The 26,651-nt window shown below is 39.6% G+C and overlaps 1 protein-coding gene across 5 annotated transcripts in view; it reads right to left on the reverse strand.

Moving 5' to 3' along the window:
• Positions 1-26,651, reverse strand: part of CTNNA3 (catenin alpha 3) — an 896,431-nt gene that overhangs the window by 680,491 nt on the left and 189,289 nt on the right. For all 5 annotated transcript variants that reach the window (XM_074958868.1, XM_074958865.1, XM_074958864.1 and 2 more), the window contains exons 6-7: positions 14,079-14,342; positions 2,181-2,384 (exon numbers count right to left, since the gene is read on the reverse strand). In XM_074958868.1, the coding sequence (XP_074814969.1) occupies positions 2,181-2,384; positions 14,079-14,342 (468 nt within the window). The remainder of the gene's footprint in view (positions 1-2,180; positions 2,385-14,078; positions 14,343-26,651) is intronic.

Genomic DNA, 26,651 nt, shown 5'->3' on the forward strand with positions numbered 1-26,651 from the left:
GCAAACTTTACAGAAATAAGCCCCTATCCAGCAATGATATCTGCAATGGCAGATCCTTCTGCCATAAAGCCCTACTGAAATCAAAGTATCAGAAATCAGTGGGACTCTGCACAGGCACACAAGTCTATTCACCCAGAGCTCCTTGCCACACTTGCATTTTACTATGTGAGAAGAGACAAAAGGGACCATAATAATTTGAATAAGAGGCTTCTTCTATCATCACATCCAGTAACAACAACAGGCCTCAACATAATTTCTGCAATAATGTTGAAAAGAATAATAAAACACTGACAGAATTTTTCTTATATTTTTATATTTAAACAACTCACTGAAGAATTATCTACAATAAATCACAAATGCACTCTAAGCTGTTTTAAGAGGGATCACAAATGTTTTAAGATTACTTTAAATCTTTTGTGCATGTAACAATGATTACAGTTCAAATTGAGCTGAAGTAAGAAATATTGTATTTCTTACTCATGTTCAGAAAGTATTGCCAGAGAGGCTCACAATTCATTGTAGATTCAGACAAATTAATGCTGATGGTGAAAAGAATCAGAACTAAAAGTATCTTTATAGATTTCAAGCCTGAAATACCAAGTTGAGTTCACAGACATTAATTTAAGATTGCTGTAGATTTTCTCTAACTATAATAAATGACTAGAGGAAGAGATCAGCAGGTATAATCTCTGTGAGACTAATACACACCTGGGAATACAAAGATTTTCTTAAAGTTCTCTACTTTATTATCCTGAGCTTAAACACACACACATACACACTACAGAATGGCCTTGGATATGTCGACTAGCAGTACCTACAAAAAAAGAAAAGAATTTCAGCTCCCATAAGGAGAAACAAATAGCTGTATTACACAATTATCCCCTCAATGGACTGTGTCAGATGCATCATCTCAAATGCATCTCTTATCATCTTAAATAAGATCAGTGTGTCTACTGAAAATGATGATTATGTTTCCAGAAGAAACCCATGATGTTAATACACTGTCCCCATATTAATGATATCTGTCCTACCAACTTTAGTTTTTGTGTCTGGCAGTGCACTTAGCTATGTGTCAAACTAGTTACTTAGATCTAAAAATTATTTTTTAAAAAAAAGTTATAAAAACTATCACTTTTTCAAAGATTTATCACAGACACATTATAAAGCCTGCCGGGCAATCAGATTTCTGGATTTACTCAACATTCCATGCCCTATAATTTTGCATTTAGAGGATCTCAACTTGTACAGCTTGTTGTTCTTATACTGATCAGTTATGACTGCCTGAATGTTTAGGTTAAGAATACATGGAAATGGATTACTCAGATTTTAACACAATAAAACAAGACTTCATAAAATTTGCTGCTTATTGTAGAAATAAGTATAAAATCCCAGAATCCCAGTCCTCAAGTTCTAAGAGACAATCAGGAAGTAAAATTATAAAGAAAGTCCCCAGCATTCAAAGAAACTTAGTATCTCTGAGACACCTACCGCACAGATAAAGTAACTTACATATCCCTCAGTTTGTGATATAGGATATTTCACAGTTTGCTTTGGACAGGATAAATCTTGCTCATTTTGAAGATGAATAGTTGGCTTTCCCTTAGCGTACCGATGTAGCTGAGCTACACTGATTTTTCATTTCAGTGGCTAAACCAAAAAATTTCAGGGCGGAAAAATTGTTTCAGGACAACCCAAAACAGGATTTTTTTTGTTTTATTTTATTCATTTTGTTTCATTGTCAAGTGTTTTTTTACTCTCTCTGTCTCTCCTTTGTTTTAAATGCATAGGGGTAAACTTCTATACAAAATGTCATTTCAAAATGGAAAGTCAAACATTGTGTTTAGAAAACGTCAATTTGGGAAGGGGGAGGAAGTGCAGGCCAACCAGTCACTGAACTAACCCTATTTCACGAGTAGTTTCAGTCTACCTGAAACTGCATTTTTTGGTGAATAAACTATTCATCCAAAAAAATTTAGCCAGCCTTGTGTACCACATACATGTATGAGAACTACTACTTTTGGCACTTTAATAAATACATAAGTAGCCTGAATTATTGAAACTACAGTAAAAGGTTAAAAGGCACCGGTGATTACCAGACTAGTTATACATAATGCATGGCAATGTAGAAAATGTGCTTTGAAGCACACACAAAAAACAACAGGAAAGAACTGATCACTTACATTATTCATGTATTCAGACAGAAGATCTTGGAGAGCTTGGCGGATGGCATTGCACTCTGTGATTATTTGTTCTCGATGAAAGTCACGCGTGCAGGAAGAGTCAGCTAACAGTGCTGCCCCACTGATAATCCCTTCCAAACGTTTCTCTAGTGATGGCCTTATTTTTTCTTCATTCATTGTAAGTGGATCCAATATGATTAAACTCTAGAAAAAAATTAGAAAAAATGTCCATGATTTGGTCTTCTCTTACCTGGCTAACTGTAATATTCTATTTTCCAGTCTTCCCTCTTACCACTTCTTTACCATTCAAGTATATCCAAAATAATGATGCTCAAGGCATCTTCCCTTTCCACCACTCTAACTATACCTACCTTGTCCCTCAATATTTTCATTGACATCAAAATTCAAGATCTTCATCCTCACCTTTTGGATCATAAAATCACTCCCACTCCTACATTACTGCTATTGTTTCCTCCCCTCAAATAGCATTTCACCCTATTCTAGGTACTTATATGACCCTAATCCCTGTGATGTTTGAGCACATCACACACAATACTTAACGTTTTTATCCAAACCTCTGTGAGGTAAGGAAGTGCTAAAATCCCCATTTTACAAATGGGAAGAAGCTGAGGCACAGAGAGACTAAGTGACTTGCCCAAGGCTACATCAGAAGTCTGTAGCGGAGCAGGGTACTGAATCCAGCCTCTTGAGTCTCATGCCAAGCCCTAACCACTAGATCATCCTTCCTCTGGGAGTTTTGCCACTGACTTAAATGGAGCAGGATTTCACCCTTTGTCTACCTAACTCCTCTCTCCCTTCAATTCCTTCCCTGAAACACCTTTCAGTAGGGCCATAAGTCTTCCATTTCCTTACCCTCCCCTTTCCTGAACTGTTCCTCCACATGATGTGTTTGTCTTGTCTACTTTAGATTGTAAACTCTCAAAAGCTAGAAATTGCCTGTGTACATTTATAGTACTATAAAACAATGCTATTATTTAATACTTAGTATCCTTCTACAATATGTTTTGTCTGGGCACAAGATTTTATATTAGTGGATTTTTTTTCATTTTAAAGCCTGGGGATATTCAAAACCTCCCACAACTCAGCTCTCAGAGATCTGGGTCTCCTCTGAATATAAAAAAGAAGCCAGCAGAGCTTGCCCACAGCTGAAAGATGCCATCTTGGATCATGTGAATGGGTTCTGCTGATATTAGAACACAATACTAACTACTGACGTAATGTATCTGGATTTTAGTAATGCTTTTGACATAAGCAAAGTGGAAAATGTGTTCTAGATAAGATGGATTCACAACTTGTTGAAAGACCATATTTAAAGAGTAGTTACCAATGGTTTGCTGTCAAGGGGGGGGGGAGAAGAGTGCCTAGGGGGGTTCTGAGGGGTTAGTCTGAGTTCAATACTACTCAATATTTTCATTAATGACTTGGAAAATTGAGTAGAGAGTATGCTCATAAAATGAGCAGATAATACCAAGCAGTGAGGGTTTGCTAGCACTTTGGAAGACAGCATTAGAATTCAAAATGACTTTGACAAACTGGATATTTGATCTGAAATCAACAAGATGAAATTCAATAAAGACAAGAGCAAACTACTATTTTTAGGAAGGAAAAAAAGTCAAATGCACAACTACAAAATGTGGAATAAACGGCTAGGCAGTAGTATTGCTGAAAAGGATCTTGGGGTTTTAGTGGATCAGAAATTGAATGAGAATCAAAAAATATGATGCAGTTGCAAAAAAAGCTAATATCACTCTGAGGCATATTAATAGGATCATTGAATGCAAGACACAGGAGGTAGTCCTGCTCCACTCAGCACTGGTGAGGCATCGGCTGGAGTACTATGTCCAGTTCTGGACACCACACTTTAGGAAAGATGTGGAGAAATTGGAGAGAGAGTCCAGAGGAGAGCAAGAGAAATACATAACAGATTTAGAAAAACCTGATTTATGAGGAAAGGTTAAAAAACCTGGCACGTTTAGCCTGGAGAAAAGAAAAGTCTTCAAATATGTTAAGGGCTGTTATAAAGTGATCAATTGTTCTCCATGTCCAATGAAGGTAAGACAAGAAGTAACGGGCAAGGCAGATTTAGGTTTGACATTATGAAAAGCTTTCTAACTATAAAGATAGTTAAGCACTGGAACGGGCTTCCAAGATTGATCGCAGAATCCCCTTCATTTGATATTTTTAAGAACAGGTTAGACAAACACCTGTCAGGGATAGCCTAGTAGACTTGTTCTGTCTCGGTGCTAGGGGTCAACTAGAGGACCTCTCAAGGTCCTTTCCAGCCCTACATTTCTGTGATTCTGTGGGGCCAAAAATGCAGCATTGCCACTTCAAGAGGCTGAATGGGCAAGCTGCAAAATATTATCCTGTATTATTATTCCTTATTTTTGTTCAACATTAGTCTTTTGGGGATGCTGGTAGCCTCTTACCATCTAAGGCTAAACTGAGTACCATGTTTAAAACAAAAGAACTACTATAAAAAAAACTAAAAAGAGTAGAGTAGAAGCTGAAGCCAAAGTAAGTAAAATTGGTCTCCCTCCCAAATCAAGGAAATTAAGTCCAGACCCTTACTAAGAGCTTGAGCGCCTTAATCAAATTTGGTGTTTGAAAGGGGAAGTCATTACCTGTACTTATCCAACATGAGTAGTCCACTTTTTACAGACTTTTAAAGGTGGCATATAAAAAGGGAAAGATAATTGGGCTTCTTTTGGTATTTAACAAAGTCATGGAAGATTGTCATTTTTTCTGCTTATGTTTTACATTAGAAATTCATGTCCTGTCTTGACTGGAGAATTCTAAGAGTGGAGACATAGTGACATGATGGCATCAGAAGATATAAGTGTGAACTACTGAGACAAGACAGGTGTTTAGTCAGTCATTTTAAAACTCATTAACACCTAACTTCAATAACTAATGAATGATTTAGAGAAAGAAAGTCTGATACCGATTCTCATATTCATTGAAAACATAGGAATGCTGAGTTACTTTTAGAAAGCTAGGAGATCCTCTAGCAAAACCAGGGAAAACTAGACTTAATTTTCCAAATATTTATAAGCAGGGAGGAGAGCAAGAAAACAACATTAGGTCCTCTTTATGCAACTTTTAAAAGAGTACCAGTAGAATATTTTTAAAAACTGTTTTGCAGATCTCCTTAAATACAAATGTATTTTTGATCTAAACTGGAATTCTGACCAGTCTAGGTCTTCCTCTTCTTACTGCACTAAAGTGAGCATGGACCTGACATTTCCCACAGCACAGAAATAGTGTAATATTCCAAATATGCTTAAAGCACTAAAGCTCAAGCTCAAATATCATGCTCTAGTACGCTCTAGTTGCTCGAGAACTCTCATGGACTTGTGCCAATTCAGCTTTATCCTTACTATTCATTAGCAGATATGAAATTTACTGAGCATGACCCCTCTATAACCTCAATACATAAAACAACTTGTATAAAACAGGTAGTGCTTTCTGCAAGTCCTACAGGCTGCACTTTTCAGGGCCTTGGTATGTAGTTTATGTTCTGCTCGCCACCTGGAAATGAGAGCACATCACCCCAAGTCCTCAAATCCTCATTGGTGTCCTGTTCATTTCAAGGGTGCTAGGTTGCACAGATCAGGACCAAAGTAGAATGTGTACACAGAGGCAGATCAAAGCTAACTGGCACTCTTGTATATTTGAGCAACAGAGGAGCTCTTTTCCTCACCTCTCCCTCCCATGATATCATCACAGAAGCTTCAAAATTTTCAGAGAACCATTATCCCCCAAACACAGATACACACACAGAGATCGAAATTCTGAATGTTGATTTTAATTTTTGGAAAGACTATCAATATTAGACTATCAATATTTGCAACAGTCAAGGTGAAGACCACATATTCAAAACTGTCAAAAAGTGGTTACTGCTATTGTATAGTTTCTGAGAATAGAGCCTAGAAAGTTACAATGTCTGAAGTTAGATTTAACAATTTGTTTCAGTAGGTGACAGGATACAATGATGAATGGTATGATTTCAGTAGGTTTTATATGCATCCAATAGAGGCTATTCAGTTAACTTGGAAAGTGCCAACTATGTAACTTTAGTTGGTTTTTAAAATCAGTGTCCTTCTGTTTAAACATACATACATAATATGGTCAGGAACGTGTGTACACATAAGTGGTAAGGAATAAGATGCAATATTCTAATGATGAGGGAAAACCAATGTTGTGTATCCAATGGCCAAAAATATTCCTAATGAGCTAATTTTCTTCTCATATTTTAATCCTCACTGCAGCCCTTAATTAGTTCCTGATTAAAAGAGAAAACAGAACTAAAGGTGCTTTCTTTCTTGAGGGCTAAATTTTTAAAAAATGTATTCATCCTTCCCTGAACTAGGAAAGGCTATTCCCAAAGCCTTAAAAAAAATCAGGTTTCACACCGAGAGTTTCAGTATCTGGCCTGGTTCAGTCTCAGCACATGAGGTTTAATTCATCTAGCGTCCACATCGAGTGTGCCTGTAGCTTTCAGCATTTAAATGGTCTGCATAACAATTCTAGTACGCTGTTCTCAACTTCACAGTCTGACCATCTTGGTTTGAGCTGATAAATTAACAGTTCTAATTCACAGACTTCAGCCTTACTAGCACATAAGGCTCCCACTCTTTCAGAACCACCTGATTTAACAAACTCAGGAAAGCTGTTTTTATATGGCCTTTCCACTGTCCTGATTGGACCAGACTCTACTTTCCTCACCAAGCCTCACCTGGTTTTTCAGAGTTAAATCAAGACAATTAGGTTCTACTTATCCTGGCTAATTGTTATGGCAATTTCAACTAATGACCAGGTATCAGTACTCCACGCCTCTAGAACTCATTTAATTCCCAAAGAAAGTGAAAAGGAACTAGATCAGGAAAATGCTGCAACATAACCAGACAAAGGTGGGGGAGGAGAACAAAGATGAGAACCTCTCATACTACATTTGTATCCATTTACTCACTCAGTCATACCTGCATGAACACAAGAGTTTTATAACCTACAGAAACTTCTTCAAGAGGAAAAAACCTCCCCTAACTTCACAAAAGCCCCAGACCACTCTAGCACACAGTCCGAATTGGAGTCCATTATTGGAGATTTTTAAGAGCAGGTTAGACAAACACCTGACAGGGATGGTCTAGATAATGCTTAGTCCTGCCTTGAGGGCAGAGGACTGGACTAGAAGACCTCTCAAGGTCCCTTCCAGTCCTACGATTCTGTGATTCACCAAAATCAGCTATATTTAATGCAGTGACAACAGTTAAGTATCATTCTACTTTTGAGAAAATCGAGGAAATGTACTATAACTAATTGAATTTATATGGTAAGAAGTGTCATGAGGGACCCTAGAATGCAGGGGAAACTAACCTTTCAGCAGTTACACTATGGACCGTGTGAATGAAAAATTTAAAAAGCAGAAGTGAGATCTGTGTTTTTCTGCATCACAGATGTTTAATCACTGCCTTATCTTACTCTGATTGCTTATGTAGGCATTGCCTACCACAGCATGAGAGAGAAAAGAAAAAATGTATACTTTGATAACTAGCAGACTAATAAGGGTTTTGCAAATTGCATACACAATTAGTAAATAATGTTTAAGTATTTACTGATTTATTAACATATAGCGGTAATTCACTTATAACAAATAGTTGATTTCCAACTAATATATACTGAAACACTCAATTGTGAAATACAATTTTGCTAGGGCAACATTTGCACTACCATTTGAATAATTCAGAGCACCCTACCTTCATTAGTCTGGGAACCTTCCTTCCAGGTTGGGAAACACTGCTTTTGCCCCTCTTAGGAAGTGAGACTAGGAGAAGCCTATACCTCCCCTCTACAAGGGTTTGGCAGATTTGTGGAATCCAACACTCCTCTCTTATTTTCTAAGTGAGTTAAGTATTAGAGAAGCCAGGAAGACTGACTAGCCCTGGAACACAGTGACCTACAGTGAAAGTGAGAAAAAGGTCTGGTGCCTTTAAAAAACAAAGCTATTCTCCCTTCCCATGGTGGTATAGCTAGCAAATAGGAAGACCTCTGGCCTGCAAACTATTGATGAATTGATCTACAGTAAGGGGGAGAGTAAGCAACCTTGAATGCAGGGGACTTTGTGTGGACAGTGGGAAGAAAAGGTTTAGTGGCTCCTTCAGGTCAGCCAAACTACTTGTTGGGACCTTCTTTTGGTAGATGTCCAGTGCAGGTACTCATTCCACAGAGGATTCGGTTCCCTGATAAACCAGAATTGCAACCCCTAAGGAAGCATGATTGTGGTTCCCTATGTCAGGGAGATAAGTTCCCCCATCCCAGCTCCCCTTATCCCTCAAACAAGGGGAGGGCAGTAGGACCCCAGCAACTGGCTGGAACTGGAAGGGGAGGGCTGAAGGCAGCCTTCCAAAATAGGTGGAAACAACTGAGGAACACCTAGACCTGCACTGTACAACTTGTTACCTAGTATTACCCAGCTGAGTTAATAAGCTGCAGCCTAATTAAACCATACCCCTCGTGTCTTGTCTTTCTTACTGCATGGCTGGGACAATGGGGTGCCTTTAAGTAACAAAGCTTTCCCCTCTTCCCATACAGATACAGAAAGCAAATAGGAAGACTTCTGGCCTGCAAACTATTAAGCTAGTTATTTGATGGGTGAAGCTCTGTTTGTATTATGTACTGTATTGCTTTTTTGGAGGGTGAACTTAATCTGCCTTTTTGTTATTTTAGATTTTCTCTAATATGAATATTTGCACTGGCACTTTATTTTTCTTTTCCACAATAGTGTCAAGTCTCCTGGACTATTTCTCAGTGGGTGCCCCAGACTCCTCAACACTGCACCTGCTCTTTCCCACAATACCTTTACAATGGAATGGGCACATGGGGCTGAAATCGTGACTCGACTAAAATCAATGGAAAAACTCCCATTGACTTCATTGGGCCAGAATTTCACCCTGAGACTTCAGTCACGGCCTCCGATATTGTCTAGAAAATTTTGCAACAGAACTAAATCAAGAACTCTCCAACTAAATGTTGAACAGTCGAACTGTTCCAAATTTTGTAATAAATCATTAAGTCCTCTGAACAGATAGCTACCTTACTTGTCATGAAAACACTAAAGAACTTTAAGCAAGTGGAAACTCATAAACCTTTCTACTTCTTGCCAACCATCATGAACTGGGTCAAACCTGGGGGTTTGATTATGTCACATGTCAAATGGAAAATAGTAAATATTGCAACTAGCAAAAGCTGTATGTTCATGTACATGGTGTGACAGGATCAGGCCACATGGCTACAGCAGAGTGATAGAAGGCAGATATATTAGCCCCAGGTTAAGTAGGTCCCTTTCCCCTGGGTAAGGTAACAGGGAAGGTTCCAGAACAATCAGGAACTTTCTGGAAACAATTAAGGCAGACAGGCTGATTAGAACACCTGCAGCCAATCAAGAAGCTGCTAGAATCAATTAAGGCAGGCTAATCAGGACACCTGGGTTTTAAAAAGGAGCTCACTTCAGTTTGTGGTGCGTGCGAGGAGCTGGGAGCAAGAAGCTGAGAGTGAGAAGGCGTACTAGTGGAAGACTGAGAAGTACAAGCATTATCAGACATCAGGAGGAAGGTCCTGTGGTGAGAATAAAGAAGGTATTGGGAGGAGGCCCTGGGAAAGTAGCCCAGGGAGTTGTAGCTGTCACACAGCTGTTACAGGAGCCACTGTAGACAGCTGCAATCCACAGGGCCCTGGGCTGGAACCCGGAGTAGAGGGCAGCCCTGGGTTCCCCCATCCCTCCATCCCCAACTCCCTACTTGATACCGGAGGAGTCGACCTGGACTGTGGGTTCCACAGAGGGGAAGGTCTCTGGCCTGTTCCCCGATCCACTAGGTGGATCAGCAGAGACTGCGGGGATTGTTGTTCTTCCTTTCCCCATGCTGACCAGTGATGAGGCTAACTGAGTGAACGGCAGATTTGAGCCACGAAAGTGGCCAAACTGAGGGTTGCCGTGAACCTCTGAGGCAAGAAAATCCGCCAATAAGCATAGGACCCACCAAGGCAGACGAGGAACTTTGTCAAAATGGGTAAAAAAGTGTATATGATATGTGAATACGTGGGGCAGAGGATGATTACTTTTCAGAAGCCAGAGGAGACTGCCCCACATTAGCTAGTACTATTTTTGATGAGAAAACTTCACAATCCTATTAACAATTTGCCAGTCAGATGGAGTTATTCTTGTCAATAAGAGTAATCAGTAATAATTTATTAGTTCTGGTCTGAGTTTTCAGTCTGTTACTTTCTCTCTGTGAAATGAAACTGCTGTGATTCCCACCAATGTACAGGTGCTGGCTCATAAATACAGCCACAATCAATTGTTGATGATGATCTATCTGCAAAACTAGCATATGCCAGTTCACTAGATTATGATACATTTGGAGAAGGATGCAGGCGAAAGCACTTGCTGGTGAGGAATTTCTCCAAAATCTTTTTTCATGTTCTCTTCTTTTGTTTCTGTCCTTTTGCTCTTTGGCTCTATTGAGAGGTAAATACTATATTATCACTATAACTCGATATAGTAATTTTAAAGTAGTACAGCTGGGTGCAGTAAACACTGAAATAACAGTTCAGAGATACTATAGCATATTGGTCTACTTAATATATCAATCTCTAAATTTACAAAAACATATTTCCCTGAAAGTTAATAAGTCTAAACTAACGTTTGATAAAAGTTACTGCTTACCAAAAGACCTGTAAAGAGGTACTGTATAAAATTAACCTTTAAATACAGAATCCAGAAATGTGGTCAAAACAAAGAAGCTGTAGAGTATCCTAAGTATTCAAAGCGTTTATTCAGCTAAGTGCAAATCTTCTATGGCTCTTCTAAGCATGGATAACAGTCAGCACCACAATAGCCAAAAGATGACAAAAATATTGTTTGTGCATGTAAATGTACAATTCCACATAGGCCTCAAGCAGGCAAACGTGTTTAAACTGGAGAAGTACTTTAGTATTTATGAAAAAAGGTAGTGTGATATAGTCAAGGGAGGTCTAGTTAATTCTTTGCATAAAGAGTTTATGACATGGCACTTCTGACAATACTGCCTCTATGCTATTTGATCATTTTCTTAATTATAATAAGTAATGTTGTAAATATTTTTCAAACTTCAGTGCCTAAAACAAGGCACTTAAATAAAAGTGACCTGATTTTCAGGAGTAATAAGCACCCACATCTCCTATTGTCTTCAGGGAATGTTGGGTACCCACCGTGACAGATAATACAATCGCACACAATGTATTTAGGGACCATATTGTATTACGCTTGTGAATGATTTATGTATGATTGTGTTCTACTCCATGCAGGAGGGGTTACCACAGCTCCCACAGGAATTAAACATGCTGGGAGGTGATTAAAGTCAATCACTGAAACTAAACAGCTCCAGAGCGGTACCACCCCATGGAGTGGTGTGCAGATACTGGTTCCAGGTCTTTGCCTGCCAACTGCAATATCTCAACTCCTACAACATCATGATTCCTAAATGGGCTTCAGACCTGGGATGGCTTGACACAGAGAAAACATTGCTACTGCTGCCATTGCTACTTTCTCCAGTGCACAGACAGAGGCTAAGCTGCAGAATGGCCTGGCAACGTGCTCAGAGAGTAAACCAATAGTGCCAAATGCTCATAGAGAAGCAACTTGAAAGTATGGGGGAAATAGAAGGGACTCCTTCTCACAGAAGACCTCTTAAGTTCCGGTTATGTAACGATATCTAAACGATCTGATGATCCGTATCATACATGAATGAATGGCTACAACATTCACTTATAAATCAAGAATTTAAATATTGGGCAATAACAAACAAAAGAAGTGACTCACTCAAAGGGATTCTGGTTGTGGTTTTAATTCTTCCAATAATTTAATCAGATATATATGCTCTCTTCAACAGCGTAGAGGGGCTCAAAAGAACAGGAAATATTCCCAGTCAGGTGTAAGACAAAGGATACATAATGGACTGTTTTTTCCTTGATCAATTCAGAGGTAGTGGCAGGCAGAAGAGTCAACATAAATGAACCAGAACCTACAAAAGTAGACAGATTGAGCAGCTACAGTACAGATTTGCTAATGTGTCTCGCCTGAATGTCTTTTTCTGCTACTGAATTAATGCAGTGAGCAGTAAGCAAAACAAGTTTCAAAAGAAAATGAGTATTTAAATTGGATGGCTAGGCCCAAATTCCCTGCTTCATTGAGCTTCTGCTCCATGCAAAAGAAAGATTGGCACAATGTGAAAGCTGGCTACAGCATCCTGAGGTTCTGAGCAGATTTGTGCCATCCTGAGCCCTGGTGTACATTCAAGCTGCCTTTGGGCTTCTCTAATTTTTGCCACCTGGGTGTGGTCTCTAAGGGACTCCATGCCAGTTGCACTGCACTCTGGCCACACCCTACAAGCTGAGGCCAAGTGGGGGCTGACAAGGCTGGCTCAGGAAACAAACATAGTGGCTCTGCAACAGCTGTGAGCTCCCCTACACTCTGGTGATGCAAAGGCCCTGAGAATGCACCGAAGAATCTGGCCCTGCATGTTCTTTTAATACAGTTTTCAACATGTAATTATTAGGAATGTCAATTAATCGCAGTTATCTCTCACGATTAACTCAGAAAAATTAATTGCGATTAATTGCACTTACAGCAATAGAATACCAATTTAAATTTATTAAATATTTTTGGAGTAACAGCCGTGTTAGTCTGTATTTGCAAAAAGAAAAGGAGTACTTGTGGCACCTTAGAGACTAACCAATTTATTTGAGCATGAGCTTTCGTGAGCTACAGCTCACTTCATCGGATGCATACTGTGGAAACTGCAGAAGACATTATATACACAGAGACCATGAAACAATACCTCCTCCCACCCCACTCTCCTGCTGGTAATAGCTTATCTAAAGTGATCATCAAGTTGGGCCATTTCCAGCACAAATCCAGGTTTTCTCACCCTCCGCCCCCCCCCCAAACTCACTCTCCTGCTGGTAATTACTGCTGGTAATCACTCTCCTGCTGGAGTTTGTGGGGGGGGCGGGGGGCGGAGGGTGAGAAAACCTGGATTTGTGCTGGAAATGGCCCAAGAAGTTGAACTTAGAGGTGGATCCTCTGTGTTTTAAATCTTTTTATTACCCTGTAAAATTACCTTCCATCCTGATTTTACAGAGGTGGTTCTTTTACTTTTTTTTTTTATAATAAAGTTCTTCTTTTACGAACCTGATTGGTTTTTAGTGTCCAAAAACCCAAGGGTCTGGTCTGTGCTCACCTTGTTAACCTATTGGTTGGTATATTATTCTCAAGCCTCCCCAGCAAAGGTGGTGAAGGGACCTGGGGAGATATTTTGGGGAAATAGGAACTCCAAGTGGTCCTTTTCCTGAATCTTTGTCTAACTCACTTGGTGGTGGCAGCAATACCGTCCAAGGACAAGGGAAGGATTTGTGCCTTGGGGAATTTTTTAACCTAAGCTGGTAGAAATAAGCTTAGGAGGTCTTTCATGCGGGTCCCCACATCTGTACCACAGAGTTCAGAGTCGGGAGGGAACCCTGACAGGCTTATTCCAGTTTCTGTCCTATGTGTGCACCCCTTCCATCAGCAACTCAATAAGAACTAATTAGCACCCTTTTGGGCAATATTAGAGAATCCAAAAACTGAACAGGCTTGGAGACCTAACCACCACCTCATCTGGAGGAAGAGGTCCCACCAAAATCAGGGTTGATGCACCTTATGAGAAAGCTTGTATTAATACTGTCCACACTGAATAAACTGAACTTCAGTTTCTAAAGCTTTCAGTGTCACTTTAGCAAGCACTACCTTCATTTAAAATAAATGTGTACATTGTGTTGGTACATGTTTACATATTTACCTACCTCAAGCTCATCAAGTGCACTTCCTAGCATAGCTGAATGAGTCGTAGGATGAACCTTTTGATTTCTAATTCCTTGAGAAGCATTAGAAATGACATTGAGAGCGCTCTGTATTTCATCGCAAATTGAGTCCTTGCTGGCTATAAGGGATGCAACATCTGAATGTTCCAAACAAGCTGAACAAATTGAATGTAGAAGAGACGAATTTTCCTTCAGAGAAGCACGTGCTGCTGCAATTTCATCTCGTTGATTGCTAGATTTCAAATCCTGCCAGCAAAAGAACAGTTTTTAAAGCACACTAAAATTGACAAGTAATGTAGAACCAAATTATTCCATTCTGCACTATATTTGCTAAACGAAACAGTGACTTAAATTTCAACAAAGATTGATTTACGATAGCTTTCTTTTGCAGCACTTTATTACTTATTTTTAAAATAACTTAGATGAAAGCAGAAATTAAATTGAGGGAAAGGAAGAGGAACTGGGGGGGGTGGGAGAACAGGATTTTTAGAATAGTTGAAGCCCCTGCTTCCAGCCTCGGTTCCTTCAAACTGTGGGCAGAAGAGTGAAGTGAAAGGCACAAGAATGAGTGTGAAAATGAGAAGGGAGTTGCTGACAGCCTGAAAGTCAATTGAAGTCAATAAGGACCTGTCACAGGGTGGCTGGCCCCATAACTGAAGGAGGTCCAGTGTCCCTGTGCCAGAACAAGTGCTCCCAGTTGGGCTAATTTAGGGGATGGGGCTGCACCTGGAGCTATAAAGGGTCAAAGAGAGACCGAGTGAGAGACAAACCCACAGAACACAAAAAAAGCAGGACCCTCAGACACCTCTGGGAGAGGAGGCAGCAAAAGCCTGAGATGTAAAACGAGAGCTGAGGAACTGTTTAAGTTTGGACAATAAAACTGCCTACAAAAGACTGTGGGGGCAGCAGTGAGTCCTTGGCAAGCTGAGGAGAAGCCCTTCCATTGGCATTGAATCTAAACACATTATGAAAAAAATGCAGTAGCCACTTCTTTCGCCATCAGCTGATGGCTGGAAAATGGCACTTTCAATACTGAATAAACAGGGCCCTTCTTCTAGCCCATATTTTTGTGGAGCACTGGGGGACCACCAAACCAGATCTTGCTTCCTCAGGATAATTTGGAAGACTCAGGGGCAAAGCAACACAGAGGGAGCCTTAAACAGAAGCAGATCACTGCTTCCCTCATTGATCATTTGCTTAGGATAAACTGAACTATTGCGTAATATGTCTTTTTAATCATCAATAAGCCGTTGTATAAATGAAATCCCACATTACAGAGCTGGGTTCTTTCATACAACATAATCCCACCCTCGCATTGCGCTGCACCTTGTTGTGGTCTTAGCAAGGTGTCTAGTGACTATGCAGCCAAGAATGTTATTTAATTTTTTTATATACAAATAAATAAAACAATCATTATGAAAAGGATTGGAAAGCAAAGGCTCTGACTCTGTAGGTATCCAATAAAGTTACTAATGGCTTGTCTACACTTACTGGGGGATCGATGAGAGGTGATTGATGCATCGGCGGTCAATTTAGCAGGTCTAGCGAAGACCTGCTAAATCAACCGTGGAATCGCTCTCCCACCTGATCAAGAAGAGTAGGGGGAGTTGACGGGAGAGCATCTCCTGTCAACATCGCGTAGTGTGGACCCCGTGGTAAGTAGGTCTAAGCTACGTCAATTTGAGTTACACTATTCACATAACTCAAATTGCATAGCTTAGATCAAATTTCCCCTGTGGTGTAGACAAGGCCTAAGTTCAAATAGTTCATGATTTTATGTTTCTCTATAACCACGTGCCCAAAATTGTATGTCATTACAGAATTCTCTTGATTTATGCTGTAGAGGGTCAGAGAGCCTGGAGTCAATGTTAAGTCAATCCAACACTCCAGTTAGCTGGATTTTTACTACTCCTAAGTATTTCTCACTTTGCGTGAATTGAATCATGCCCTTGTATCAAGCCAAATCCTTAAGTCCTTCTCATGGCAAAATTCAAGATTTCTGCCTCAGTAAGGACTCCAGGATTTAAGTAGGTATGACGAGTGAAATCAAAAACCATAAAAAGGCAATCATGCTTAACAATAAGCTCAACACGTGGCATGTTATATAAATACATATAGCCCCTCTACTTTTCATGTCAAACTCAGTAAGCAGGCACCTTATATTTGACTCAGGGGCAGTACACCAGCTCTCTGAGGAAGCTCCACCTTTTGGAACTAAACATCCAAGAACATGAAGCTCTGTGGATAGTACAGATATTTTTAGGGTTTCTAATGAGCTGTGTTATCACAGCAACCTATATGCAGGTTTATTCAGAAATGCTCCAAGTTTCTAGATATTCATCCATTCCACAATTAAATTCTTTGACCTTCAGTTATAGCCTCTATCAGCCCGTTCCATATCCCAATTATTCTCTGAACTAAAAATCTCTTCTCAACATCCACTCTCCATAGGTGGGATCCATGCAGGGACCTGGGCATTGCAATGCTCAGTTTTGTGGCACCTAGAAAATCTCAGGACAAACACTGATCCACAAAGCCTGAGTTAGGTTCATAGTCTCCCGATGCAATGAAAGGGGAGAGACAGGTGCATACAAATACAGTCCACAAAGCCAGCAGATTAGGAGTGGAAGCCTAAGCTAGCCAATAGGAGACACTGACCAGAATGGGTGTATTGTAAACTCTATTCCTCTCTCAGATATAGATACCTAAGTCTGGGCAACATGAAAGCACCTTGCTCTGCTAGTGATCCACAAACTGGGGAAAGATCAGTGCTCAGCTGCCTAAGTTGCATGCAAGACCTGAAACAAACCAACTGTGGGACCTTCCTTAAACCTTTAGCGTATTGGATAAGGTACTCACCCAGAATGTGGAAGACCCCAATTCAAGTCCCCACAAAAGATCTGAAGAGGGATCTGATACATCTCAGGTGAGTGCCCTAAACATTAGACTATTGAATCATTCTCTTTCTCTGGCCCAATTAATATGTAAGTATCTCATTGTTTAATTAAAGTGGAAAAACTTCAATAGAGGAGATTGAGAGAGCCCCATGTCAGAATATTCCATAGCCTAGTAGCCACGGCACTCACCTGAGAGGTGGCAGATCCACCTTCAAATCCCTTCTCCCCTGGATGAGAGGGGGACTTGAAATAGGGGTCTCCCACATCCTGACTGAGCATAAAGGTTATAAGAGAGGACCTTCTCCCTCTGATGATTTTGTGTGAACTTGCCTGAGCAGTTCAATTCAGTAGGCATGCTCAGGGGCCACATACTGGAATCATCCCCACACACACACGACTTAGGCCGCCAAACGTGAATTGCTCTGAGGCTTAGGCATCAAGACACCTATCATGAGCAATAGTGCACAAGCTCAGGAAGGAGATATGTCCCTGGGCACCCACATGGCCAGAAGCTGACAGAGTTTAGGCTCCTACAGGTTAGGACGCAGATGAGCGAGAGTTTTATGGATCACAGTGATACCTAAACACAGGTCTTAGGTGCCCCCAAAATGGTACATAGGCACATAGTTGGTTTTCTTTTGTTGACTAATATATGCTGGTTAGCAAGTGCGTGCACACACACACACACACACACACTCATTAAGCATCAATAACATTAAGCACAAATATGGTAACAATGATATAGCCTAAACTGGCCTATTACCATAATCCTGTTCACTTATGTTCAGTAACCCATGACACCTTACATTTATGGAAGTAAGCATTTGGCATAAGCAGACAGGAAACTTGTCAAAATCAAGACGCTTTCATTCCGTGTCTTAGTACAACCTAGGGAAATACCTTCATGGAATGCTAGTATGAACAGAACAAGGAGTTAGGGAACTGGGCCAAACTGATGGGTTGGATTTTAGTGACATGTAAAGAGATGTGTAACTTGTAAAATCATCATATAAATAAAGTAGTAATATTTGCAAATGAATTTGGATACTGTTTTAAAAGTCAACATTTTTAATAGCTTATTCCAAAGTCACCTGCAGCTATCTTTAAAGAATCACTGAATACTCACATCTCTCTGAACTAGGCAAGACCAGATTACAACATGACCTTTAGAGTCTGGAAGATAGAGCCTCTCAATTAAAATACAAACCATTACAAAACCTGCCTGTTCCTTGTCAGCATCCCACTCCTTAAACTTTTTCAGGTTTCGGGGGACATTTGCTGCTCTACTTTTGGAAAACAATGTTTTTCCTGATGATTTTGCATACTTAAGACTTAACCTACCCACTATGAAGAATCTCTCCTCTCTCCCAAGCTCTTCATTGACTTCTAGAATAAGGTGCAGATATTATACCCAAGTACCAACCACACATTTAAACCCATCCAATATAGAGAGGCCACATCCACACAAGCAGTTGTAAAAGTGCGAGAAACAATGTTCAAACAAAGATATGGCTATGACATTGTTTGCTTTCACAAATGGACTATAACCCTGATACTGGAAACAAACCCACTTAAGTAAATCTTTACTACTATGAAGAATCCCAATGAAGTCAAACAAAATTTTAGCAGATCTGTTTGCAGTAACAGAACCAATAACCCAACTATATTCAGAAACTAGAGGTAGGACCAAATCTTCAAAGGTAGTTAGGCACCTAAAGAGGCAAACAGGTACTTAAGTGAGACTTTCAGACACAGGTTAGACACCTAAATCCCATTGTTTTCCCCTGCTGATACACTTTTAATAATCTCAATAAGCACTTACATGCCTCTTTAGGTACCTAAATCATCTTTAAAAAATCCATCCCTATCCCTACTTTCTCAATACTGTTTCTGTGTGGCTGTTTTTTCAAAAGCCTTCCTGTCCACACTGGTCAGTGAAACAGTGTTAAACTCATGCTAAGCAGAATTGCATTAGGAAACTTTACATCGTAGTTTTGGGGTGAGCCCTGCTTGGCAACACACCATTCCTGCTCCTAGTGTGGACAGGGCAACATGGGGTTGGGTAAAGGAAGTGAGAGAGATTCCCTTGGTTTAAAAACAGTTTAAAATACTGTTTGAAGCCTTTACAAAATGAAGAGCAAAAATATTTAGGAGATCAAACAGGATTTTCTCACTTAATTATTTTCCTTTCTTTTTTGACAGGAGAAGAGAGCCTCTGGACTTCATTGTCACTGAATGACAGCAGAAGGGCATTTCCTGTGACGTGAAGCCAACACTTTTATCATAGAGACTAGCTGTCTTCTCCGATGGTGCCGTATGGCAGGAAGCTAGAATTTTAAAATTTAAAGCAACAAGGAGGGGCGCTCCTGCTTTCCCCACATCTGACTAAGTGGGAATGAAATAGTTAGCTCACAGAAGTCTCTCTGTATCTTTTCAGATCTTAAAGCAGTTTAAAAACATAGTTGAAAGTTAGTATTCAGGTATCTTAAAGATTACTTTGGCAAACCTCCAAGTGTTTCTTTTCATTTAATTTATCTCCCACTAAAATAGAAAAATGCAGAATATTAAATATTCTGGAAGTTTAATTCAGTCAATTATCAGATTAGGATATAAAAGGAAATTAGATGCCACATCTGGATTTTTATCCATAGCAAATGCATCAAAGCAGCATAACATCACTGGTGCTCAAACTGAGCCAGCTTGCAGCAAAATTCCACACCTTGGCCACCCTCTCAAGGCTTGTCTTCACTAGGAGAAGGGGGGAAAGTATTTTAAATGTGTTTAGTCAGCTAATTTATGTTAACTAAAATGTATTAAAAGGCAAGTGTAGTTTTAACACACATTAGCCAGGGTGAAATGAGGGTTTATGTTAACCAGCTTATATGTGTTAAAACTACAACTTGCATTTTGTACCCTAGAATTTGAACACACACTAGTTTTCATGCTACCTAACATGTTAAAAACACAACCTTTTTTCCTACTGTAGATACTGGTATACTGTCATATACCAACACAGTTACAGAGGGAGCAGGTGTATCACAAGGAATCACAAAACCCCTGCTTCACCCAGCAGAAGAAAGGTCCTTAAACTCAAAAACCCATTGTGACCTTGAGCAGCTGCAGAAGAAATTGTCATTGGTTGAAGATCAGGAGCAAAGGAAAGAGCTCTGAATCAATGTGGGAGGGAAGGAAGGAGGTAGACTGAGATACACAGAAAAACTAGATGAATTCATCAAAAGGAAGAAAAGCAGAATAAAGGGGGAGGCAGTGAGATCTGGTAGACAGAGCGCTGGACTTGGACTAAAGAGACATGGGCTTTAGTCTCAGTTCTGCTATTACTTGTTGGTGATGTCATAAATATAAAGGGAAGGGTAAACACCTTTAAAATCCTTCCTGGCCAGAGGAAAAACCCTTTCACCTGTAAAGGTTTAAGAAGCTAGGATAACCTCGCTGGCACCTGACCAAAATGACCAATGAGGAGACAAGATATTTTCAAAGCTGGACGGGGGGAGAAACAAAGGCTCTCTCTGTCTGTGTGATGCTTTTGCCGGGAACAGAAAAGGAATGGAGTCTTAGAACTTAGTAAGTAATTTAGCTAGATATGCATTAGATTCTGTTTTGTTTAAATGGCTGATAAAATAGCTGTGCTGAATGGAATGTATATTCCTGTTTTGGTGTCTTTTTGTAACTTAAGGTTTTGCCTACAGGGATTCTCTGTGTTTTGAATCTGATTACCCTGTAAGGTATTTACCATCCTGATTTTACAGAGGTGATTCTTTTACTTTTTTTCTTCAATTAAAATTCTTCTTTTAAGAACCTGATTGCTTTTTCATTGTTCTTAAGATCCAAGGGTTTGGGTCTGTGTTCACCTATGCAAATTGGTGAGGATTTTTATCAAGCCTTCCCCAGGAAAGAGGGTGTAGGGTTTGGGGAGGATTTTGGGGGGAAAGATGTTTCCAAGCGGGCTCTTTCCCAGTTATATATCTGTTAGATGCTTGGTGGTGGCAGCAATAAAGTCCAAGGGCAAAAGGTAAAATAGTTTGTACCTTGGGGAAGTTTTAACCTAAGCTGGTAAAAATAAGCTTAGGCGGTTTTCATGCAGGTCCCCCCATCTGTATCCTAGAGTTCACCAGCTTGACAGGTGACCTTGGGTAAGTCACTTCACCTCTCTGTAACTCATGTTCCCATCTGAAAAATGTGGATGAAAGTGCTTTCAAATCTACTGATAAAACGTGCTGTATAAAAGCCAGGTATTCAAACTAATACAATGTTCTCTTTTAAGATGGTGCGAAACTTCAAGAGAAAAATGGCAAGAACAAGAGGAATGAATAATAAAAATAATGATACTCAAATACAAGTGTTAGGAGCCTTAGAAATAAAAAGAGATATTAAACAAAGCTCCAACTCCTTTTATATTCTGATTGCAGCTAACTGACTCTATCTGCTTTTAAGACTCATCAATAATTCATTATTAATGGGCACCCACATGCAGCTCCTGATATCAGGATGATCTGCATCCTTATCCAGGGTCCTAGAGCCTCCAAACCTTTTCTACCCTTCCCTAACTAATGCACTGCCCAGGGCTTCCTTTTTAACATCTTGGCACAATCAATGCAGAACCTACTGCCCAAATTTCCACATTGTTGCAGTAAGACATTTCTAAGTTTTCTAAAAGGCCGTGCATTTTATGACATTATATTGTTAACCCTATCTACTTTTGTCAACATTTCAGTGTTTAAATCTTAACTCGGTTTGGATTTCTGGGACACTGAAGGGCTGGAATTAGTAATGAGTTGCTCAGAATCTGTAGTCAGCTCTGCATTTGGACCTTTCAGTGTTAAGTTTACATACTCGAGCAGGAGTTCTCAAACTGGGGGTTGGGACCCCTCAGGGGGTCGCAAGGTTATTACATGGGGTGTCGCGAGCTGTCAGCCTCCACCCCAAGCCCCGCTTTGCCTCCAGCATTTATAATGGTGTTAAATATATAAACAAGTGTTTTTCATTTATAAGGGGGGTCACACTCAGAGGCTTGCTATGTGAAAGGGGTCACCAGTACAATAGTTTGAGAACCACTGTACTAGAGAGACTCGTAGGTAATATATTTTATTGCACCAACTTCTGTTGATGAGAGAGAGAAGCTGGCAAGTTTACACAGAACTCTTCTTCAGGTCTGGCAAATATACTCAGAGTGTCACAGCTAAATACAAGGTGGAACAGATTGTTTAGCACAAGTAGTTAACACATATTTCAAGGGACCATTCAAGGTAAAGTGGGAAAAAGCTAGAATAGTGGGGTTTCGTGGGTTATAAACTGTTGTAATAAATAAATCCAGTGTCTCTATTCAGTCCATGTCTCTCTCCAACAGAAGTTGGGCCAATAAAAGATGTTACCTCACCCACCTTGTCTCTCTAATATCCTGGGACCAACACAGCTACAACACTGCATACAAGTTGACATGTGTAATTTAAACACCATGTTATCTTTTAAGCCAAATATAGCATTTGTTTCAGTAAAAAAGAGAATCCAGTCTTCATTGTCAGAAATCACTCGTATATTAATCATTGATATGTCAGAACTGTCAAGTTAATGTCCACCATTGAAAGTAAAGAGGTCTGAACTTGACATAATCGTGTGGTGACCAAGACTGTTTAGAATCCATTGTAAGACTAAATATGAAGAACAACCAATCATGGCAACAGATTGACAGAAATGGGAACACTTGTGTGTACACCTCACAGAGTTATGGAAAGCAAAGCTGCATCAGTCACAGCAGAACTTGGAAGTATACGATTGGTCCTTGAAAAAATGAATGATAAATGGCAACACTTACAGAAACACCAGCAGTATAGGTGCCAGACGAGGAAGCTTTTAACACCAACTGTTATTTTAATGCTTTTACAACAATTTATTATTTCTCTATGATCTAATAATCCTTCTGAGATCCATGCAGAGGGTCCTTTACAGGCCTCTATGTCACTGTCCCCCTCATAGCATCTTGTAGAAGGTATTCCTAGGCACACCAAACAACAACAGTAAATACTCTCTGTCCTATCGAACTGGACATCTAAGAGTGGGAGGGGCTGGCTGAGAAGGGATTTACCAGGTACAGGGTCTCGGTGCACACAGTTCCCTCCTTCTTCCTTTAGCTCCCAGCGAATACTTGCAAAAGTTTGTACAGCTTGAGGCTTCCCTGTAGCCCCACTTCACCAAGAGAGCCCGTCTTTAAAGAGCAGAGTCAGTCACAGAAGAATAGCAGGGGACCAAAGATGGTACAGATCAGACCTGAGGACTCCATGAAGATGGCCTGTAATAAGGCACTTTGTAGCCTCTTTGGTGGAAGTAGGAGGTTTGGCCTCCATAGCAAAAGGAGGGAAAACTTCACCCTGACACCTCCTGAGGGAAGAATCTGGAAGAAACTCCAATGATGGCAGTTTAAATGTTAACTTTTTTAACTGTTTCACTGGTATCACTTCAGCAGAAGCAACCAGCTAATATGTTAATCCAGAATGGAAGGATTCACTTAAATGGATGTTCAACAGCACATTTTAAGATACAAAAACTTAAGAACACTATCACACAATTCATTTTTAAAGGAAAGGAAAGGGAAGAAAGATGACAAAGTGGATAATCTCTGTGAGGAGATGGGGAATAGAAAGAACAGGTGGGGGAACGGGAAAATCTCAAGGGATGAGATATAGAAAGATTGTGAGGAATGGATCTCTGTTGGATATGAAGGATCTCAAAGAGATCAAGAGAATTTTTCCACAGATCAGAAGCCAAACTTCCCCTGACACCTCTAGAACTTCTGTAAATTATATTGATCTAAATCCAGAGACAGTAGCCTTTACATTTGTCCCCTCTAGGCACAGACCCACCACCACAGACACAGGAAACCTGGTTCAAATCCAGTTCATTTCATCCATGAAATGAATAAAAAAACCCACAACAAGAAATGTCTGCCTTTGTTTCTGAGCTGGATTTATCAAATTGTCAACTAGTGCAAATGTTCCACTGGACAGGAGCTTGTGGACTTTGCAGAGGAGTGGGGGAAAGCTCTATTTTTGGTGCATCTACAGCAACTTCAAGGACCCAGTCTCTTCAGTGGCCAAACACTACCAATAAATTTCCTGTGGACTTTAACCTCGTGGATAGATTTGTTTTCTATTTCTAAGTTATTGCATTAACCTTCTGTTGTGATTGTATTTTTGATTGAAATGGACCAAAATAAAAATAACATCCAAGCTCCTCTGAACTTTGGGCTTGTGTGTACCTATATTTGGATCCAAACATTGCAAGTGACCCCCATAATTATATGGAGCCAAAACCAGACCACAGATCCAAACAATCCCAAAGTTTAAAGTGTTCTAAATCAGGATCCTGAGCCAAAAGATTTCATCTCTAATTTACACCATATCTTTTCTCACTGAGTCCATTTCAAAAACTGACTTATCTTATCTTATCTTAATCATCAAAATATTTCAATTATTTTGGCTCCTGGAAAGTTCCCATACTGCTCCAGGAATGCGGTATAATAGAAACATATAAACTTAAGACAAATGATAATGATTAAAAAGTGATTGGAACTCTAAAATTCAAGCAGTCTGTTTGCTAGCTTATACAAAAATGTAAGTGTATGCACAATTTCAAAAAGATTAGATTTATTGGTAGCCTTCTGTTGTCAGTTGTCAGTTTGTTACATTTTGACGACAAATGTTGTATAAATTGCATATCTCAAGTATTATCATGATTTTCCAAATTCAGTGTTATCACGAATAAGGGCCTGGATCCAATCTTGTCCCATTGAAATCAATGGTGACGCTTCTATTGACTGTAATATGGCCAGAATTTCATCCTGTGAGTAGTACCATTGTAGTCAATGGCCTACTCCTAGTATATAAGTCTTTGCCTGTACAGGGCCTTATTTTCAGTGCTTGATGTCAGAGTAATAGCCCATATCAGCCAACAAGATCTGTCCTGTAGAAATAGCTGTACCGGTATTATTTTTTCTAACATTTTAATGAGTCACTACCACAACCCTTAAAAAGCATTTTCGTAGTCCAGTTAGAATGATTCATAATTCAGCTGCTGAAAGTGATGAGTGAGGAGCGTTTTCTATATTGGGTAAAATAATAGTTGCCACTGGCAGCCTCACAAAGTAGTGATCTAACACCCTGGACCTTGAAAAATACAAAGACAAAGTCTGAGGCTTCTGAAATCTGGTGCTATTTCCAAATAAATATAAAACAGAAGAAGAATTGGTTAGAACAGGAACTGTTTAGAACACATACATACAGGCATGTAAAGAATAATTTTTCTGTTCCATATCAAGACAACCTGGAGATTAACTGTACATTAGAGCTGGTGAAATTTTTCAACCAAAAACCTATTTTGATAAGAAATGCACATTCAGCTGGATCAAAACATTTGGCAAATTCATGTCAATTTCATCAATTTTTCCATTAAAAAAAAAGAGGGGGGTTTAAAAAAATCCCCCCAAAAATGAAATGTTTTGTTTTGACTTTTCTTAATTCAAAACAACTTTGTTTCAATTTTTCCTTCCACTTTATTTTTAATATTTAATATTTACTCATATTGTTCACCCCCAAATTAATTTTTCTAACTTTTTGATTCACCAAAAGTCTTCAAAAATTTCCTCTTTGAATCAACCCAAAACACTTAATATTTTTCCAAATTTCTAATGAATCAAAAAAATCAGTTATTTGCACAGCTGGTATGGTATGGTATGCAAGAGAATAAGCCAACTGAGCAAAACATTAAAACAAACAAATGGAGGGGGGAAAAAAGTGGATGGACAAAGGGAAAGGTAAGGGCCACGCAGGACAACAAAGTATCTCTAAGAATAAATTTAACAACAGTAATAGCACTCTATACTTGGCTAGCATCATAGAAAGCTGTCGCGTTTTAAGGCTATTTTGCTTTAGTCTTCACTAAAAAGGTTATTGAAGAACAGATACTCAGCTCAATTAATATTAACAAAAAGGGGAAGGAATGAAAGCCAAATTAGGGAAAGAACAGGCAAAGGAATATTTAAATAAACTAGATGTATTCAAGTTGTCAGGGCCTGATGAAATTCATCCTTGGATACTTAAGGAACTAGCTGAGGAAATCTAGGAACCATTAGCAATTATCTTCAAGAACTCATGGAGGGTGGGTGAAGCCCCACATGACTGCAGATGGGCAAACATAGTACCTATCTTTAAAAAGGGGAACAAAGAGGAGACAGAGAATTATAGACCAGTCAGCCTAACTTCAATACCTGGAAAGATACTGAAACAAATTATTAAACAATTTATAAGCACCTAGAGGGTAACAGGGTCATAAGGAATAGCCAGCATGGATTTGTCATGGCAAACCAACCTAATTTCCTTCTTTGACAGGGTTACTGGCCTCGTGGATGGGGGTGAGGGGAGCAATAGATGTGAAATCTATTGAGATTAGTAAGGCTTTTCATGCTGTCCCACATGACATTCTCATAAGCAAACTAGGGAAATGTAGTCCAGATGGAGTTACTATAAGGTGGGTGCGTGCACAACTGATTAAAACTCCGTACTCAATTGTTTGCTGTCAAACTGGTAGGACATATTTATTGGGGTCCTGCAGGGGTTGGTCCTGGGTCCGATACTATTCATATTTTCAT

Source organism: Natator depressus, chromosome 7 (assembly GCF_965152275.1).
Source record: "Natator depressus isolate rNatDep1 chromosome 7, rNatDep2.hap1, whole genome shotgun sequence".
NCBI lineage: Eukaryota > Metazoa > Chordata > Testudines > Cheloniidae > Natator > Natator depressus.